The sequence below is a fragment of the Melanerpes formicivorus genome, unplaced genomic scaffold (genome assembly GCF_026170545.1).
Source record: "Melanerpes formicivorus ecotype bairdi unplaced genomic scaffold, bMelFor1.0.p_v2 SCAF_34, whole genome shotgun sequence".
Lineage (NCBI taxonomy): Eukaryota > Metazoa > Chordata > Aves > Piciformes > Picidae > Melanerpes > Melanerpes formicivorus.
The window spans coordinates 4,785,851-4,805,506 of NW_027142386.1; the positions used below are offsets into that span (position 1 = coordinate 4,785,851).

The 19,656-nt window shown below is 51.7% G+C and overlaps 1 protein-coding gene across 1 annotated transcript in view; it reads right to left on the reverse strand.

Moving 5' to 3' along the window:
* ADAM28 (ADAM metallopeptidase domain 28) overlaps positions 1-12,325 on the reverse strand; it is a 36,601-nt gene extending 24,276 nt beyond the window's left edge. The window contains exons 1-6 of the mRNA XM_068156559.1: positions 12,249-12,325; positions 7,956-8,056; positions 6,806-6,882; positions 3,938-4,016; positions 1,084-1,160; positions 35-230 (exon numbers count right to left, since the gene is read on the reverse strand). Of these exons, the coding sequence (XP_068012660.1) occupies positions 35-230; positions 1,084-1,160; positions 3,938-4,016; positions 6,806-6,882; positions 7,956-8,056; positions 12,249-12,300 (582 nt within the window). The 5' untranslated portion in view covers positions 12,301-12,325. The remainder of the gene's footprint in view (positions 1-34; positions 231-1,083; positions 1,161-3,937; positions 4,017-6,805; positions 6,883-7,955; positions 8,057-12,248) is intronic.
* Between the last annotated feature and the right edge of the window lie 7,331 nt (positions 12,326-19,656).

A 19,656-nucleotide genomic window follows, 5' to 3' on the forward strand; every position in this document is an offset into this window, starting at 1 on the left:
TCCTCAGGGAACTGCTGTTCAACTCTGTCCTTACCTCTGGGCTGTTGCTGGATTTGAAGATGTCATTGATGGGGTCAGCTGAATCCTCTTCCCAGGTGTTGTTGATCAGGCCACAGGTTTTTATGGCCTTCTGCTCAAGTTTCTCATACTTGTAGACTGCATGCTCCTCTGTGTCTGAAGCTCCCAAGGGTTCAATGAGGTACTTCTGCCCACGGGTCTCAAAGTAGCCACTAAGAAAATCAGAGAGGCCCTGACCACCTGAATCCCCAGGATGGAGTCGAGGTAGCAATGGTCTCCCTGCCAGCATTCAGCCCAAGCTGGTGGACCATTGCACATGGACTTGTTCCATGCCATAGAACAGTTTGGCAGCATAAAGGCAGAATGGGCAACACTTTAAAAGCAGAAGTCAAAGCTGCTGAGTCAGTAGGAGGGAAGTTTAGGCTGGATGTTAGGAAGAAATTCTTTACAGAAAGATATTGGCTCTTGGAATGTGCTGCCCAGGGAGGTGGTGGAGTCACCATCACTGGAGGTGTTTAAGAGGAGACTGGATGAGGCACTTGGTGCCATGGTTTAGTTGATTAGATAGTGCTGGGTGAGAGGTTGGACTTGATGATCTTAAAGGTCTTTTCCAACCTGCTCTGCTCTGTTCTGCTCTGCTCTGTTCTGCTCTGTTCTGCTCTTGTGAGACCCCCACCTGGAGCACTGCCTCTAGTTCTGGTGGCACCAGAATAAGAAAGACATCAAACTGCTGGAGCAGGTCCAGAGGAGACCATAAAGATGAGCAGAAGGATGGAGCACCTTTCCTATGGGGACAGGTTGGGAGAGTTGGGGCTGCTCAGCCTGGGGAAGAGAAGGCTCCAGGGAGACCTTAGAGAAGCCTTCCAGTACGTGCAGGGGCTCCAGGAGAGCTGGGGAGGGACTTTTGATAAGGGCTAGGAGTGACACAATGAGAGACAATGTCCTTGAGCTGGGAGAGGGGAGACTGAGAGTGGAGATGAAGGAAATTCATCCTCATAGACACAGATAACTCTATTATGGGTATTTTGTTCTTGGTACCCTGTGGGAACCAAAGCTCCATCTTACCTTAAGCCTTTGCAAGCGCTGATGCTTGCTATGGAACCAGCATCATCCTGAATGTGGCCTTCATAATAACAGTGATCCTGGTTAGAAAGGGAAAAAAACACCTTGTCAGGGTGGGTCAGGTCTCATTGACTGTACTGAGCTGGCCTAGATCCAGGGATTTTTCAGTGGGAAGCAGCTCCATGGAGAAAGACCTTGGAGTGCTGGTGGACAGCAAGTTCTCCACAGAACAGCAATCTGCCCTTCTGGGGGCCAATGACATCCTGGGGTACACCAAGGAAAGTGTGGCCAGCAGGACTAGGGAGGTTCTCCTCCCCCTCTTCTCTGCTCTGCTGAGACCACAGCTGCCAATCTTGTGTCCAGTTTTGGGACCTCCAGTTCAAGAGGGACAGGGACCTGCTGGAGAGAGCCCAGGGGAGGCTCTGGGGATGATGAAGAGACTGGAACATCTCTGCTGTGAAGAAAGACTGAGAGCCCTGGGACTGTTTAGTCTGGAGAAGGTTGAGAGGGGATCTGATCAATATCTATCAATATCTGAGGGGTGGGGGTCAGGATGAAGGTACCAGGCTCTGGTTGGTGGTGCCCAGTGATAGGACAAGGACCAACAGGGACAAGATGGAACCCAGGAAGTTCCACTTGAAGAGAAGGTTGTTTGGTGTTTTGGTGCTGGAGGGCTGGAGCAGGCTGCCCAGAGAGGTTGTGGAGTCTCCTTCTGTGGAGCCTTTCCAACCCCACCTGGATGTGTTCCTGTGTGCCCTGCCCTGGGTGACCCTGCTCTGGCAGGGGGGTTGGACTGGATGATCTCTGGAGGTCCCTTCCAACCCCTAACATTCTGTGATTCTATGAGTCTTAGGATGTCAGACAAAGACCTCTGAGATCATAACAGTGTCCACAGTGCAGGAACTGCTGCAGCAAGCTGCACAGGTAGACCTGTTTGAGAAGATCTTTGAGCAGGCTTTGGGGCTCTTTACTGTTCACAGAATCCCTTTGGGGAATGAAAGCCACTGGAGCCATCAGCAGTGACATTATATTTCCACCAGAACAGCCACCCCAGAACCTTTTATATCCATTTACTTCACTCTAGATTCTCCTCTTCCTGCTAACTGCTCCATGACAAAGAGCATTGGGCTTTGTGCTCCAAAGAACACAGAGTCAAGGACAGGAGATGGCACAGGACACAAAGCTTCAGGGGAGAGCTTTGTTGAAGGTCAAGCCCATGAGTGCACAGCTGACAAAATGACTTCTGCAGTGACTTCCTTTGTGTCTGCCTCACTCACTGACTGATTTGTCATGGCTGAGAGAAACCACCTGGGCTCAGCCTGCAGTGCCTTTGCTGGGAGCATGGGTGGAAATGTGAGCCAGTGAGGAAATGTGTCCTTATCTGCATGTGTAATCTCACCCAGATAAGGGGCAGGAGCAAGTCAGGGGCAGCTGTGCAGAATGGGCAAAGTCAGGAGGTAGAAAGCAGGGAAATGAGCCTGGCTCCACTCCCTTTGCTGACAGAAGGGAGACCCTTGGCTCAGAGGCTGTGTCCATCACACCAAGGTGGAAAGCTCCCACCTGTTTGCAGGACAAACCTTGTGCCTGATTCTTAACTGGCCTGAATCAGCATGGATCTGCCAAAGCCCTGTCCCCTCAGAGGCATCCTGTGGCCCTGGTGAGACCACAGCTTGAGTGCTGGGTTCAGTTACGGACACCACAGTATGAGAAAGACTTTTAGGCCCTGAGAAGGGCAAAGAAGCTGGTGAGGGGTTTGGAGGGCATCATATGAGGAGCAGCTGAGGGAGCTGGGGGTGTTTAGTCTGGAGAAGTGGAGGCTGGAGGGAGACCTCATTGCTCTCTACAGCTCCCTGAAAGGAGGTTGGAGTGAGGCTGGTGTTGATGAGAGTAAAAGTCCTGAAACTGTGCCAGGGGAGGGTCAGGTTGGAGATAAGGAAAAATTTCTTTGCTGCAAGAGAGGTCAGGGATCAGAACAGGCTGCCCAGGGAGGTGGTGGAGCCCCCATCCCTGGAGGTGTTCAAGATGTGGAGCTTCAGGATATAGTTTAGTGGTTCTGGCTGGACTCAATGATCCTAAAGGTCTTTTCCAACCTCAATGATTCTGTGACCCTAAATTACATTGCTTAGAACCCTTGCTGGAAATCTTTTCTCTCTGTCTGATCTGTGCTGTTATTTCATAGAATCATTTTGGTCGGAAGAGGCCTTTAAGATCTTCAAGTCCAACCCTTAACCCAGCACTGCCAGGCACCACCATACAATGGCCCTCAGCATCACATCTCCATGGCTTTGAAACCCCTCCAGGGATGGAGACTGCACCACTGCAGCTCCTTGTTTCCAGCTCCCCTGGTGCCACCTGAGGCTCTTTCCTTTTGTCCTGTCACTTGTCCTTAGGAGTAGAGACCAACCCCACCTGGCTCCAACCTCCTTTCAGGGAGCTCTTGAGATCCAAAAGGTCTCCCCTCACCCTCCTCCTCTCCACACTAAACACCCCCCAGCTCCCTCAGCTGCTCCTCCCCAGCCCTGTTCTCCAGACCCTTCCCCAGCCTCATTGCCCTTCTCTCGACCTGCTCCATTGAGAAGGAGCAGGAAAGGTCAAGCCAAGAGCTTCAGAAAGCTCATCACAGATACAGCAACAGACAGAAAAATTCCCTCCTCTCCCAGGGCTTTAGAAGTCAAACAAGGAAGAAGGGAACCCAAAGACTGAACAGCAGCAGTATGCTGTGGATGTTTAACCACCCCCAGCCAAACCTGCAGCTGGGGGAACTGCTCAGCCCAGTGAAAGCTGAAGAGAAATTCCAAAGAGCTGTGGATCCTCCTCAGGGCTGCAAGGATGAGGGGAAGAAAAGTTTTGCTGTTACCTGGATCTGAGGACTTGTTGTTATCTGTTGACCATCATCAGAATAAACTGTCTCAGTGTAGTCTGTAGCTAACAGATGCCTGCAAGGAGGCAAGAGCAGCTTGTTATTCACAGCAGGTTGTGGTCATCTGGGGAAGGGACAACTGCACCACACCACACTCTATGCAAGGAGCTCCAGCCACCACTCAGGTTGTTAAGAGTATTTTTGGTGAGCAGCTTACCCACAGTGTTAGTGAGGCTGGAAAGCTGCCCAGCAGATGAGGGCCTCCCTGGGCAGCCTGTTCAAAAGGTTGAGAACCCTTCCAGGGAAGATGCTTCTTCTGCTATCCAGTGCTTAGCTGGAAGCTAAGTCCTACTGCAGCTAGCAGCCAAGCAAGCCTACAGTCACTGCAGCTTGGCCAGCCCCCCCAAGCTGCAACCATCCCAGGGGTGAGACTTAGGACAAGATCATTTCCCTCCTCCTCCCTCCCCTCTTCCAAATATTTAGATTAGAGCCAATTTGGTTGGTTGCAGTCTCTCTCTTTAAGATCAGCTGATTGTAGCACCGTTGTATTTACACAGCCATTAGAACAGTACCTATGGAAGGAAGATGTCTTTGATCCCATCTTAAACACCAGTGGTGGAGCCAGCAAGCAGGAAATGTCAGCTGGGCTTTACTTTGGGTTCATCTGGGCACCTGGGGACTTTCCCCCTGGGTGCTTTGTCTGTAACAAAGCTCTCAGCTCACTGCCTCTTTATCACAGAATCAATAAAGTTGGAAAAGACCTCAAAGATCATCAAGTCCAACCTGTCACCCAAGACCTCATGACTACTAAACTACTAAGTTCCAGGGCCCTCTTGCTTTAGCCCCCCTGCAGGCTGCCTTTCAGTGCTTTGTCATTCATGGAGGCAGGAAGAGCTCTCCTTGCTTGCAGTTTCTGTCAAACATTTTGACACTACCAGGCTGGGGTCAGAGTGGCTGAGAGAGGCCAGGCAGAGAGGGACCTGGGGGTGCTGGTAGGGGGTAGGCTGAACATGAGCCTGCAGTGTGCCCAGGCAGCTAAGAGGGCCAATGGCATCCTGGCCTGCATCAGGAACAGTGTGGCCAGCAGAAGCAGGGAGGTCATTCTGCCCCTGTACACTGCACTGGTTAGGCCACACCTTGAGTCCTGTGTCCAGTTCTGGGCTCCTCAGTTTAGGAAGGAGGTTGACTTGCTGGAGCATTTCCAGAGAAGGGCAACAAAGTTGGTGAGGAGTTTGGAACACAGCCCTGTGAGGAGAGGCTGAGGGAGCTGGGGTTGCTTAGCCTGGAGAAGAGGAGACTCAGGGGTGACCTTATTGCTCTCTACAACTACCTGAAGGGAGGTTGTAGACAGGCAGAGGTTGGTCTCTTCTCCCAGGCAGCCAGCACCAGAACAAGAGGACACAGTCTCAGGCTGTGCCAGGGGAGGTTCAGGCTGGAGGTTAGGAGGAAGTTCTACCCAGAGAGAGTGATTGCCCATTGGAATGGGCTGCCTGGGGAGGTGGTGGAGTCACCATCACTGGAGGTGTTCAGGAGGAGACTTGCTGGGGTGCTTGGTGCCATGGGTTAGTTGTTTAGGTGGTGTTGGATTGGTTGATGGGTTGGACACAATGATCTTGAAGGTCTCTTCCAACCTGGTTTATTCTATTTTATTTAAATGTTGCCAGGCTGCCCAGGGAGGAGTTCCCATCCCTGGAGGTGGTAGAGGGAGTTCCCATCCCTGGAGGGGTTCAAAAAAGATGTGGCCATGGCACTTGGGGACATGGTTTAGTGGGGATAGTGGTGGTGGGTTGAGGGTTGGACTGGATGATCTCAGGGGGCTTAATTAAGTCCTAATGATGCTATGATACATCAGACTACTCAAAGTCCAGCAGCAGCAGAGTGCTGCAAGCCTATTTCTTAAGAGTCCTTGTGGGTTTTACTACTTCCTTTTCCAGTTCTGCAAGGCACACAGAGCCCACCTCAGGGATATTTCTCCTGTTCCCTGCAGTTTCTACCAGCATGGAACAAATAAGTAGAATCAGAGACTGTCCATGGATGCAGACATCACATGAAAACTGTAAACAGTCTGCTCTGCTGAGACCTCCCCTCCAGTCCTGCCTCCAGTTCTGGTGTCCCCAGCACAAGAAGGACACAGAGCTGCTGGAGTGAGGCCAGGGGAGGCCACAAAGATGCTCCAAGGGCTGCAGCAGCTCTGCTGTGAGGACAGGCTGAGGGAGCTGGGGGTGTTCAGCCTGCAGAGGAGAAGGCTCCAGGGGGACCTCAGAGCTGCCTTACAATAGCTGAAAGGATCCTGCAGGGAGGCTGCAGAGAGGCTTTTGCTGAGGGTGTCTAGAGCTAGGCCAGGGGGAAATGGTTTGAAGCTGAGGCAGAGCAGGGTTAGAGTGGAGCTGAGGAAGAAGTTCTTCATTGTGAGGGTGGTGAGAGTCTGGCACAGGTTGTCCAGGGAGGCTGTGGCTGCCTCCTGCCTGGGGGTGTTCAAGGCCTTGAGCAGCTGAGTGTAGTTGAGAGGAGTCCCTTCCCATGGCAGGGAGGTTGGAGTAGATGATCTCTGGAGGTCTTCCAACCCAACCCATTCTATGATTCTATAATGCAGCCATTTAGGAGCTAAATGGGCAGGGCAGGGTGAGCAGAGCAGCTGCCATTCCATCACAATGATGTTGTCTACCTGGGCAGCTCTCTCCCATTACCAAAACAGTGCCATGATGCTTCCTCCCTCCTCTTCCATCAACTGGACTGGAAAGGTTTGATTGACCAAAACACCTGCTTCTTACAGGAGCCTCACTCCTGCTTTTCAGCCCCCCAAATCCCCTACAGAGTCCTTCAGAGTGAGGAATGATGTTGAAGGGAAAAGTGAACCAAACCTACTTATTTTTCTGGAGGTGCAGAATGACTTCCTCTCCATTGGCTCTGATTCCATACTTCATTGTGTCCTCATATTCTGTCTGCAAACAGACTGAAGGGTTAGGAGGTTGCCTGTTGGAATGTCTGCCCTCACTGTGAGCTGCCTCTTAGTTACTGAGCTTGTCAGCTGCATCCTTTTCCTGCTCTTCCCACCACAAACTTGTATCCTGGCAGGTACAGAACTTTGCTTCATCATTCTTTGAATTAGAGGAACCAATTCACCTTTGCAAAGGTGTTTCCATTTCTCTGCATGCTTGGGGAAGAGCTGCAGCAGAGGCTGAAGTTCAAACACTTTTATAACATCTCAGAGCATGCTCAGTTTGAAGCAGCTGATTGAATTTACTTCAAACTCAGCTGTCCCTAGGTTATTGAAAAGCTCTCAGAGCCTCCATCTGTGCAGAGATGGACGTGCAGGAGACCCACTGCTGGCATAAGGTGTCCAGCTCTGGAGCTGTTGTGTCCCCCTCTGGAGCTGTTGTGTCCCCCTCTGGAGTCCTCAACACAGGAACCTGCTGGAGTGAGTCCACAAAGATGACTGGGGGGATGGAGAAGCTCCCCTGTGGGGACAGGCTGAAAGAATTGGAATTGTTCAGCCTGGAGAAGAGAAGGCTCCAGGGAGACCTTAGAGCAGCATTTCAATATCTGAAGGCTGGAGAAGTTGTTTCCAAGGGCTAGGATGAAGGGCAAGGGTTTGAAACTAGAGCAGGGTGGATTTAGGTTGGACACTAGGAACAAGTTGTTTACTATGAGGGTGGTGGAACACTGAAGCAGATTGTTCAGGGAGGTGGTGGAGGCCCCAAGGTCAGGTTGGATGAGGCTGTGAGCAACCTGATCTAGTTGGAGGGTCCCTGCTAGGTGCAGGGGCGTTGGAGCAGAGGACCTTTGAGGGCCCCTTCCAACCCAGTGCATTCTAGGGTTCTGTGATTCTGCACAGGGACCTGACCCCACAGCCCATCTGTACCAGAGGTGGGATCACCCTTCCAGGTTCCCTCTTTCATTTCCCTTTTGAGGATCAAGTGTCTGAGTCCCTTGAAAACTGAGGCTGCTCTGACTCCAGGAAACCCTCCCCCATCTCCCAGCCAAAGCCATCAAACCATCTCATCTCTGCTAGTACCTCTCTGGCTCTTTCTGCAGCTCTTTTCTGCACTGTGTGCAGCTTCCGTGGGTAAACGATGTCGTAGTCCTCAACCCCAGGCAGTTCCTTGCTCCTGCTCCCTAGGGAGAAGCAGATGTGGCTTTATGAAAAGACAATATTGGGTTCTTGACACCACTTTTCATGTCTGCTGAGGGTGATTCTTCTGGGCTCTATTATTGTTCAGCTCTTCCACCCCTTATTTATGGCCTCTGCTCTCTGCTTTGCCTCTGCTGAGTGAGCTTCACCAAACCTTGCGGTGATACACAGCTGGGAGGGGTGGCTGACTCCTCCTTGGGCTGTGCAGTTCAGTGAGCCCTGGCCAGGATGGAGAGCTGGGGGAGAGCATCATAGGATGTTAGGGGTGGGAAGGGACCTCCAGAGGTCTTCGAGTCCAACTCCCCTGCCAGAGCAGGAGCAGAGAATCCAGCAAAGGGCACACAGGGAACACATCCAGATGGGGCTGGGAATTCTCCAGAGGAGACTCCACAACCTCTCTGGGCAGCCTGCTCCAGGGCTCTGGGAGCCTCACAGTGGAGAATTTCCTCCTCATGTTGAGAACCTCGTGAAGCTCAGTGAGAGCAAATATAGGGTCCTGTACCTGGGCAGGAACAACCTCCTGCAGCAGTACAGGTGAGGAGGGACCTGCTGGGAAGCAGCCCCAGGAGAAGGACCTGTGGAGGAGGTGCTGGTGGATAAAAAGTTGCCCAGGAGCCAACAATGTACCCTCATGGCCAATGCCCCAGTGGTGTCCTGGGGTGCATGAAGAAAAGCGTGGCTAGCAAGTTGATGGAGGTTCTCCTCCCCTTCTGCCCCAGTGAAGCTTCATCTGGAGTATTATGTCCAGTTCTAGGCTCCCCAGTCCAAGAGGGACAGGGAACTGGCCTTCCAGTATCTGAAGGGGGCTACAAGAAAGCTGGGGAGGGACTTTTCAGGGTGTCAGGAAGAGATAGGACTGGGGGGGAATGAAAAAAAAAAACTAGAAATGGGTAGATTCAGATTGGATGTTAGGAAGAAGTTCTGAGAGAACTGAGAGACTGGCACAGGCTGCCCAGGGAGGTGGTGGAAGCCTCATGCCTGGAGGTTTTGAAGGCCAGGCTGGATGTGGCTGTGAGCAACCTGATCTGTTGTGAGGGGTCCCTGCCCATGGCAGGAGGGTTGGAACTGGCTGATCCTTGAGGTCCCTTCCAACCCTAACAATTCTATGAACTGCTGGAGGGAGCCCAATGGAGGGGCATGAAGATGCATAAGAGCCTGGAGCAGCTCTGGGAACAGCAAAGGCTGAGAGCCCTGGGGCTGAGAGCCTGCAGAAGAGCAGCCCCAGAGGGGAGCTGAGCAATGCTCAGCAAGACCTAAAGGGTGGGGGGCAAGAGGCTGGGGCCAGACTCTGCTGAGTGGTGCCCAGGGACAGGCCAAGGGGCAATGGGCACAAACTGGAAGCCAGGAAGTTTCATCTGAAGAGGGGAGAAACCTGTTTGGTGTGAGGGTGCTGGAGCAGCAGAGCAGTCACACAAGGTGCAACCTTTGCCTTCATGTTTTGCAGGTGACGTGAATCCAGTTACCACTGCTCTCTGGAATTAATGATCTCCAAACCTTATCACCTGATGACATACAAGTTAAGACTGCTTCTAGATAAGCAAATAAACCCATCCAGTTGCCCACAAGCCTGGACTGAGCCTGGGTTTCCTCTTCACAAAGCCTTTCATCTGGTTCAACTCACATCAGTGGTGGTGACAGCACTTGAATAGAGAGGCTCTTAGAGAAGAGGGCAAGGTAAGACAAGGCAAGGCTCTGGAAAACAGAAGGCTCCAAGAAGACCTTCTGGTGGCCTTTCAGTGCTGAAAGAGGCTGAGAACAAAGCTGGGGACAGACTCTTGAGCAGAGCCTGCTGTGACAGGGCAAGGGGTGATGGCTTGAACTTCAAGACAGAGGTTCAGACTGGAGAGAAGGAAGAAATTGGTGATGCTGAGAGTCTGGCCCAGGTTGCCCAGAGAGCTGGGAGATTCCTCATCCCTGCAACCATTCCAGGTCAGGCTTGGGGCTTTGAACAAACCTGCTGTAGCTGGGGATGGGGAAGTTGACTGCAGGCAGGTTAGACAAGATGACCTTGGAAGGTCCCTTCCCACCCAAACCCATTCTCTATTGAGTCAGGCTGAGGGTGACAGCAGAACTGGAGGAGACACTTGAACAAAGCTGGGGAACATAATAGGACATAGGTAGTGAGGAACCCAGATCATTACTTAACATGCATGACCCTTTTTACTGGTGCAGGGGCTGTAAAAAACGTGCTGAGGAAGTTAAAGTGCTGCTGGAATGTGTTGCTTTTTATTTTCTGCTCCTGAGCCCAGGTGAATCTGGACCCCAGTTAATTTGCAGCATGGCTTGCAGCTTGGTCAGCAGCCTTTGCAACATTTGAAGTCAATTAAGAGCAGCTGATGCACAGCTTTTGAGAAACCAGAGTCCTGCAAGGGGTGTATGAGCCTCCAACAAGGCAAGAGGAGCTTTTGTATGCCTCTTAAGATCTTTAATCTCCTCCAAAAGGTCATTTCACCTCAACAGGCATATTCTTGAGGGCTCACAATAGGCTGGGCTTGGGAAAAAAGCACCAAACTCAAACCAAACCACAAGCACAAAGGGAGAGTGCAACTCCCAGTTTAATTGTCAGCCTCAAGGCCAGAGTTTCACAGGTGTGGGGCATCCAATTCCTGCAGTTTTCTGTGTATGGAAGAGTGGAATAGAAGGGACCTACTTGAGAGAGTCCAAAAGAGGGCTGCAAGGATGATGAAGGGACTGGAGCACTGCCTCGTGAGGAAAGGCTGAGAGCCCTGGGGCTCTGGAGAGGAGAAGACTGCAGAGGGACTTTTGCTGAGGATGTCTAGAGCCAGGCCAAGGGGGAAAGGTTTGAAGGTGAGGCAGAGCAGGGTTAGAGTGGAGATGAGGAAGAAGCTCTTCAGGATGAGGGTGGTGAGACTCTGGAAAAGGCTGCCCAGGGAGGCTGTGGCTGCCTCCTGCCTGGGGGTGTTCAAGGCCAGGCTGGATGAGGCTTTGAGCAGCTGAGTGTAGTTGAGAGGTGTCCCTGCCTATGGCAGGGGGGGTTGGAGTAGATGAGTTCTGAGGTCCCTTCCAATCTGAGCCACCCTTAACCCTATCCTACCCCCTGACCCCTTACCCCTATCCTACTCTAAATCAGAGCACTCTTTATATGTCTAGAAACAGATGTCTATGCTCCAGCTTAATCTCTCCACTCCCTGTTGCAGACTCTTTACAAGGCCAAGTGGTTCAAGCTTAGGCCAGCTGTGAATGGAGCCTCAGGACTCGACCTGTCCCTTCCCTGCAGTGAGAGACAAGCAGCATTTCCAGGAAAAAGGCTTGGTCTGGTCCTGGAACAAACAGTTTCTTAGGGCTCCTTTCCTTATTTCTTTAAATCAGCTCAGTGTGTTGTCCTTGCCTTGCTGCAGGCATTGTCTTGAGTCAGTAGCTGCAAGGAGGAAAGAAATTCCTTGGGCCTCCTACAGCCTCTAGGAAGAGCGCTGAGAAGGAGCTAACAATTAAAGGCTTTTTAGAGCTGTGCACTTCTTCAGCTGCTCTGTGCAGCTGATGGAATCATCCAGGGCCCTGCCTGCAAACAAATGATTTGTCTAATTATGCACCTAAAAACCTGTGCCTGCTTGTGCCTGCCGGGCTGGAAACAAATCTGCTGCCTCTTGACAGGAGTGGAAAGAAACAATGCACGTGGGGGTGAAAAAAACCAGCACTGTGGTCTGCTGAGGTTAAATCACTTCAAAGCTCCTAAGCTGGACTATCACATGGGTAATGAAGGTGCTCTGCTAGCTCAGGTCATGTCATTAATTGAATTCTAATAGAATTCTTTTCTTTTAGGGCCAAAATGCTGCCGGGGCAAGAAGTTGTCCCAATTGGATGCGGTCTCTGCTTGCTTGCCTCGGCACTATGCTATTAATTGGCCCAAAGTCTGTTATTAATTGGCTCCCCAAATGATCCAGAACTGGGGCTTCAGGCAATCCCTGGCCAGTTTTGACACAGTGCTCCTGTAACTGAGGGATTTGAGCTAATCACCTGGAAGAGAGAGAGGCACAAAGCAAACACCTCCTGACCTCAGCAACGCCTTTTCTTTCCCAGCGCCTTTAATTCTTCCCTATTATCTACCTGCTAATAAGTATAACAGCTGCACAAAGGAGGCACCCAGAGCAACAACTGATAAAGGAATAAAACTTCCCCTCAAAAAAAAACCCCCTCCCAAACCCCCCAAACCCATACCTTGCTGGAGGAAATCTAGCAAAAGGAGAGACACAAGCAGGAGGTGAATCATCTTGGCGCGCTTGGCCGGCTGCGGGCTCTGGGGCCAGGGAGAGCCAAGTTCCCAGCCTGTCCCCTTGCTGTTCCCAGTCCTGCCTGGTGCAGTGAATGAGAGGGAGTGAGTTGTTCAGCTTGGGTCTTGCTCTTATATGAGGAAGTGTTTGCTGAAGGTGTTGCACAACTCTCAAGTCACAGAGCGTTACGGCAAGCGGAAGTTGCCGCCGGTTCCTCGGTGTGACAGGAGCGGGGATGGAGTGATTGCTGCTTCCAAAGCAGCTCCCTCAGCTGCTCATCAGGGTGACAGGAAAAGAAACCAACCCCCAACCAGCAAGTAAAGAGGGAGAACAGAGTGGTCCCAGTGTTGTCTTTTTGGTAGGCTGGTTGGCAAAGTGCTCCAACAGAAGCAGTGGTGGCTCAGGGGCTAGGAGGCTTCTCCAGAGGGTGAGGGCACAGCAGGAGCCCAGGGCTGGTGTTGAAGATGTGCCTCAGTTCCTCCTGCTTACCATTTGATCTGGACGGAAGGGAAGGGCTTGGAGCACCAGTCAAGGTCCATGGAATGTGGTATCTGTGAATCATATCTCCAGTACAAACACTGAGTAGGTTCTTTTCTGCCCCGTCCGTGGACATTAGTAATGTTTGCTCGAGCTTCAGGTGGGAGCCCTAAATAAAAGGGGCTGCAGAGGAGTGAGCAATCAAAGTGATACTTGGCCCAGAGCATTCTACAGTCCTGTGGCAGAAACTGCTCACATTGACTCAGCCACTTGGAACAAACCTGCTCTGTGTCCTCCTGAGCACCCCAGGGCTGCTTTCTAGAAATGTAATTTTTCCTAGAGGGATTCCAGAGCACACAGAGCTAGGAGGGATCATGGAAGCGTGGAATCACTGCAGCTGAACAAGGTCTTTAAGAGCTGGGAAACTGGGAGGGGTGGCTGACAGCCCCCCAGGCTGTGCTGCCATCCAAGGAGATCTGGACAGGCTGCAGAGCTGGGCAAAGGGGAACCTCATGAGGTTCAATAAGGGCAAGTGCAGAGCCCTGCATCTGGGTAGGAACAACCCCAGGCACCAGGCCAGACTAGGAGTTGTCCTGCTGGGAAGCAGCTCCATGGAGAAAGACCTTGGAGTGCTGGTGGGCAGCAAGTTCTGCATGGGCCAGCAATGTGTCCTTGTGGCCAAGAGAGCCAGTGGGATCCTGGGGGGCAGCAAGGAGAGTGTGGCCAGCAGGGCTGGGGAGGTTCTCCTGCCCCTCTGCTCTGCCCTGCTGAGACCACAGCTGCCAATCCTGTGTCCAGTTTTGGGATCTCCAGTTCAAGAGAGACAGAGATCTGCTGGAGAGAGGCCAGGGGAGGCTCTGAGGATGATGAAGGGACTGGAGCAGCTCTGCTATGAAGAAAGGCTGAGAGCCCTGGGACTGTTTAGTGTGGAGAGGAGAAGGCTGAGAGGGATCTGATCAATGTCTATCAATATCTGAGGGGTGGGGGTCAGGATGAAGGTGTCAGGCTCTGGTTGGTGGTGCCCAGTGATAGGACAAGGACCAACAGGGACAAGATGGAACCCAGGAGGTTCCACTTGAAGAGAAGGTTGTCTGGTGTTTTGGTGCTGGAGGGCTGGAGCAGGCTGCCCAGAGAGGTTGTGGAGTCTCCTTCTGGGACGACTTTCCAACCTCATCTGGCTGTGTTCCTTTGTGACCTGCCCTGGGTGATCCTTCTCTGGCAGGGGGGTTGGACTGGATGGTCTCTAGAGATCCCTTCCAACCCCTCCCATTCTATGATCCTATGACCATCAAGTCCAACCAGTATCTCACTCTCCAATCCTGCTGTGCACTGCAGTATATCCCTTTCAATCCACAGGAGAACTTCTACTGCCAAAACTAACAGAAGTCCACACTTCTGTGGATTTGATGACCTTAGAGGTGTTTTCCAACCTTAATGATTTGCTGAGTCTAAGGTGAGCAGTACTGGAGAAGGATAGAGTGATGCTAATTAATACCAATTGAAGGGCAGTGCTGATTGCAGTGTCAGCTTAGGTGTGGAACTGGCAATTTAACAGTGAAAGCTGAATCTCAGGCAGAGCCTGGTGAGCTCTGTGTCTTCTTTTAGCCACTCACAGGGAGGCCAAACAAGTTTAAAATGTGGGCAAGGTGCTGCTGAACAGAAGCAGGAGAGCTTCACACTGCTTTGCAGTGGTGCAGGAGTAGGTGAGCTCTAAGGTCCCTTCCAACCTAAGCCATTCTGTGCTTCTCTCCTCCCTGTGCAGAGGTTGCCCCCCAGGGCATGTTGCTTTGGCTGGAGTTGCTCTGGGGAATGCTGGGCTGGATGCACCTGCAAAACCTTTGTGCAGCTTTTCCTTGCCATTTGGCTGCTGGGCCTTCCCTCAGCAGTTTTGTTCTAGGGGTTGTGTCTTCTGCTCTGCTGAGGATTTGCTCCGTGTTGGCAGCGGCTCCACATTGCTACAGGGCATATGGAAGTGTGAAATACTCCTCCAGACAACTTGTCTGGCCTCCAAGCCTGCTCTGAGATGTGCTGGTGCAAGCACTGACTCACTTCATGAGTAACCTTGGGTTGCAAAGATCTGTGCCAGCATCTGAGAGCCCCTGGAGCAGGATTTAGTGGCAGGGAGAGGAGCTTAGGGAGGAAAAGGGTCCTGATAACTACCCTCAAACCTCTTCTCTGCTGTAGGACTGGAAGCCAGGACCTCTGATGAGCTGCAGCAACCGTATCAGAACCTAGGGCAGTGTTAACCCCCCAGCTGCTACAATAACAGCACCGATTTCAGCTGGCACTGCACTCTGCTGAAGGACTCGGGACTCCTCCGAGTGTCTTGGGAGCTGAGCCTTCCCGGGACAGAGCTGCAACCTGACACCCCTGGGACAGGAATGCTTTTTTGGTAGTGACTTGTTTGGGCCACTATAGCTTGGAGACAAAGTGAGCTTAGTTTCTGCAGGAAAAGTCACATACCACACAAACCATGCTGCCAGCCCGGGTTATGAAAGAGCACTCCAGGCAAAGAGTTCAGGAAGGGTTTGGACATAGCCCAGCCAAGGTGTCCATTTCAGCCTCAGTGAGCATCAGAGGGCAGCTGTGCAACTTAATTGATGTCATCAGACATGAGGAGGAAATTCTTCCCCAGGAGGGCAGTGAGGCACTGGAACAGGTTGTCCAGAGAGGTTGTGGAGGCTCCAAGCCTGGCAGTGTTCGAAGCCAGCGGGGATGAGGCCTTGAGCAAGCTGATCTAGCAGGAGGTGTCCCAGGGGTCAGAACTAGATGATCTTTAAGGTCCCTTCCAACCCAAACCATTCCAGGACTCTGTGACTTAGAGCACACCCAGAGAGTCCTCTTCCATATCATAGAATCATTAAGGTTAGAAGAGAGCTCTCAGATCAAGCCCAGCCAGCAGCCCAACACCACTCAGCTCACTAAACCGTGTCCCCAAGCGCCAAGGCCATGAGTCTGTGGGACTGTGATTCTATGGGACTGTGATTCTATGTCAGTGTCATCATAGCTCTGTAAAGATCCAGATAAGATGGTCTGAAGATCAAGCTGGAGAAAGATAAAGATGGTCTAAAAATTGTCCAGTCTTTAGTACTTCACTTGTTCTGTGGATGGCAGCAAGCAGTGTGTTCTTGGACGACACCTTTGCCTTACCACAATAATGAAGGGAAAGAGCTGTGAGGAATTGGTTTTAGCACTCAGTGGCTGCTCTGCAAACATTTCTCTCAGGCCATTCTGATGCAGTCAGATGCATTGACTCCAGCAGTCTCCTGGGCATTAGCTGTGCCTTCAAACAGGAGAGTTCCTAATGAGCAGAACTCCACATCCCAACAGAGCTGGAGTTGAAGAAGGGACTGTGACTATAGAATCATACAATTGTTAGGCTTGGAAGGGACCTCAAGGATCAGCCAGTTCCAAGGCCCCTGCCATGGCCAGGGACACCTCACACCACAGCAGGTTTCTTACAGCCACATCCAGCCTGGCCTTCAAAACCTCCAGGGGTGAGGCTTCCACCACCTCCCTGGGCAACCTCTGCCAGTGTCTCACCACCCTCATGGGGAACAACTTCTTCCTTACATCCAATCTGAATCTCCCCACCTCTAGTTTTGCTCCATCCCCCCCCCAGTCCTATCACTCCCTGACACTCTGCAAAGTCCCTCCCCAGCTTTCTTGTAGCCCCCTTCAGATACTGGAAGGCCACAATAAAGTCTCCTTGGAGCCTGATGTGTTGGATGTCTTGGGTAGAGGCAATTGGATGTAATCTCCTTTTGTGACTGGAGAAGCATTTCAACTTTTCTGCCTTTGCTCCAGCAATTCTGTGCTAGTCTGAAACCTCATGACAGTTTAGTTGGTATCTTTCTCACCCCTGTTTTGCCTTGGAGAGGATGAAGGACATATATGGTGTGTAAAAAGTGTGTTCCTTCCTCCTTTTCTTCCAGTTGTAGTACACAAGAAGAATGGTTCCTTTCACCCTGCTCTCCAGTCCTTCCTCCCATCAGAAGCTGGCTGCTGGTCCAAGGGGTTTTGTCAATGAGAAGTGACAGCAAAGCCAACCCTGAAGGGAAAGAGAGGTCTCTACAACAGCTACAGGTCTGGGCAGCTCCATGCCCTCACCATCCACTCTCCCATGTCACCTCCAGACAGCTCCTGAGCGATGTCGAACTGCTGCCTGACACTGCACCACATGCTTGTGGGCAGAGGTGGCCTAGCAGGTGCAAGAGGACAGGCTGCAACATCCCCTTGATACCAGTTCCAGCTTCACAAGAGGGCAAGAGGCTGAAAAGGATCAGCAGTGCAAAACAAGCCCTGGTGTAGGGGTAGGCTGAGAGGGATGGATTGAAGCTTGAGGAGGGCAGACTTAGACTGGAGATTAGGCAGAAATTCTTTGCAGTGAGGGTAGGGAGACACTGGAACCATCACCAATTAACTACCTCAAGTCCACAGGAGGTGCCTGCTGCAGGTACCACAGGGCAGCAGGCAGGAGGATGAAGCAAAATGCAGCTGATGAAGAGAAATGGAGAAAGAAGATGAAGTAACCATTCTTGCTGTGTCCTACTCTTCTGTTCCCAGAAAAGAGAAGGAAAGAAGGGGTTTTGGTGGTGTGGCTCTCATCAGCTCCCAGCCTGTCATTTGTTTGTGACTAGTGAAGCCTCATGACTGTTTAGTTGGTATCTTTCTCACCCCTATTTTGCCTTGGAGAGGATGAAGGACATATATGGTGTGTAACAAGCATGTTCCTTCCTCCTTTCCTTCCCTTTTCTTCTCACCATAGGAACACAAGCAAAATGGTTACTTCATCTTCCTTCTTACCTCCCTCTTCATCAGCTGCATTTTGCTCCATCCTCCTGCCTGCTGCCCTGTGGTACCTGCAGCAGGCACCTCCTGTGGACTTGAGGTAGTTAATTGGTGATGGTTCCAGTGACTCCCTACCCTCACTGTCCAGAACTTCTTCCTCATCTCCAATCTCAGTTGTCCCTCTCCCTGCCCAAAGCCACTGCCCCTTCTCTTATCACCACAAGCCCTCCTGTGGACTTGAGGTAGTTAACTGAAGGCACAGGACCTCTCTCCATGACCTTTCAAGAGGTTTCTCAAGGCTCACTGACTCCTCATCGGGTCTCAACGTGCTGAAGGGGATGTTTGGGAGGTTAATGCTTCTCAGCAGGGGCATGCAACCCCATTTCTGGCTGTGCCCCGTGTTGTGCAATTTGTGTGCACATGCAGAAGCTGTTTAATGTTCTCCACCTGCACAGCAGGAGGGACAATGCAGATCATTGTGACTTGAGCACCCTGGTTCTTGGTTCTTTTTTGGCTTTTGTTTTGCAAGATGTTGCTTATGGAATTGTTTGGAGGTGAGTACGTGAGGTCTGGCTCAGCTTGGCCAGCAGCAGGGGGATCTTGCCAGCTGAGACGTGGTACCTAGCACGGTCTCCTGGCTGGCCACCATCCATCTGGGGCTCTGCTTGCTATGCACCAGGGTAAAGAGCAACACAGTCCTTAGAGCTGGGGTTTAGGAAGGAGGAAGCCATGGGTAGACCTCCTACGTCATGTCAGAGCCACGCAAGACTAAGTGCTTGCATGACCCAGAATGGCCTTAGACCTCCCTGAGCTGAACCCCATCTCTGCCCACCCTCTCCTTCCTTCACCTCAGTATTGTCCAGGGAAGGTCTTGCACCTGCCTGCCCTGCCACAACCAGGCCTTTCAGCTCAGCTCCTTTCCCTCACCAGGAGTTTGGAGCAAGCTTGGCAAAGCCTGCAGCTGGTTTCTGGTGACCAGAGAAAAGGGGAAGCAGAGCTATTTACCTGGATGACCTGGCAGAGTGTCTACAGCCTAATGGACTCCAACTGCTTCCCACACACATGGAGTACACAGAGAACATTTTAATGAGTCACTTTACCTCTGTGCTCCAGGCAAGGACATGAACAAAGAAGCCACTGTCCAATCTGAGCTACCTCCCCAGCAGGAGATTTTTTTTCCTGGCTTAGGAAACTTGATGTAGATCCTGACAAAGAGCTCCCAGTGTGGACAGGGTTGACCACCAGCCAAGCTGTGCTATGGACTAGCAGGATAAAGGTTCCTTCCACTTGGGTGAAACAAGGGCTGCAGGTACAGGTGTGATAGTGTCTAGGTCAGCTACCATGTGGAGCACATCTGAGTTCTTCACCCCCAAAAACATTCTTCTCTTCCATCTCTGGCCTAAGAGTTCTTCTCAGCCCAGTCTACAGCCTCAAAAGCTTTGTGGAGTTTGCTGCTTGTTGTCAGGAGCTGCCTTTTGCTTTTTAAAGCCTTGCTCCTGTCAAGGAACATCTTCCAAACCCCTCTAGACTGCCCTGACCTACCTCCAAAGTGCAGCCTTTGCCTTCTCCTGAGGCCTATGAGAAATGTCTTCAAAAGATGTAAAGCAGTCAGAATCAAACACACAGAACAGGATCATGGAATTATTAAGGTTGGAAAAGGTCATTTAAGGTCATCAAGTCCATCCATCAACCCAACACTGACTGCCAGGTCACCAGGAAACCATGGCCCTCAGCACCACATCTCCAGGGAAGGGGATTCCACCACTGCTCTGGGCAGCCTCTTGCAGGCCTTGACCACAATTCCTGGGGCCAGAGATTGTTCCTTGTGTCCATCCTGCAGTAAACCCTCCAGCACTGTTGCACTGTGAGAGGCACCTTGAGCTACAGTGAGCAAGGAGGTTCTGTCACACAGGTGTGGGTGCAGAGGTGGCTGAGGAAGGGCTGAGCTGCAGGGGTGAGTCTGGGGAAGAGAAGACTGAGAGGAGATTCAATAAATGTTTAGAAATATCTGAGGGCTGGGGGTCAAGAGGGAGGGGACAGGGACAGGCTCTGCTCAGTTGCACCCTGTGACAGGACAAGGGGCAAGG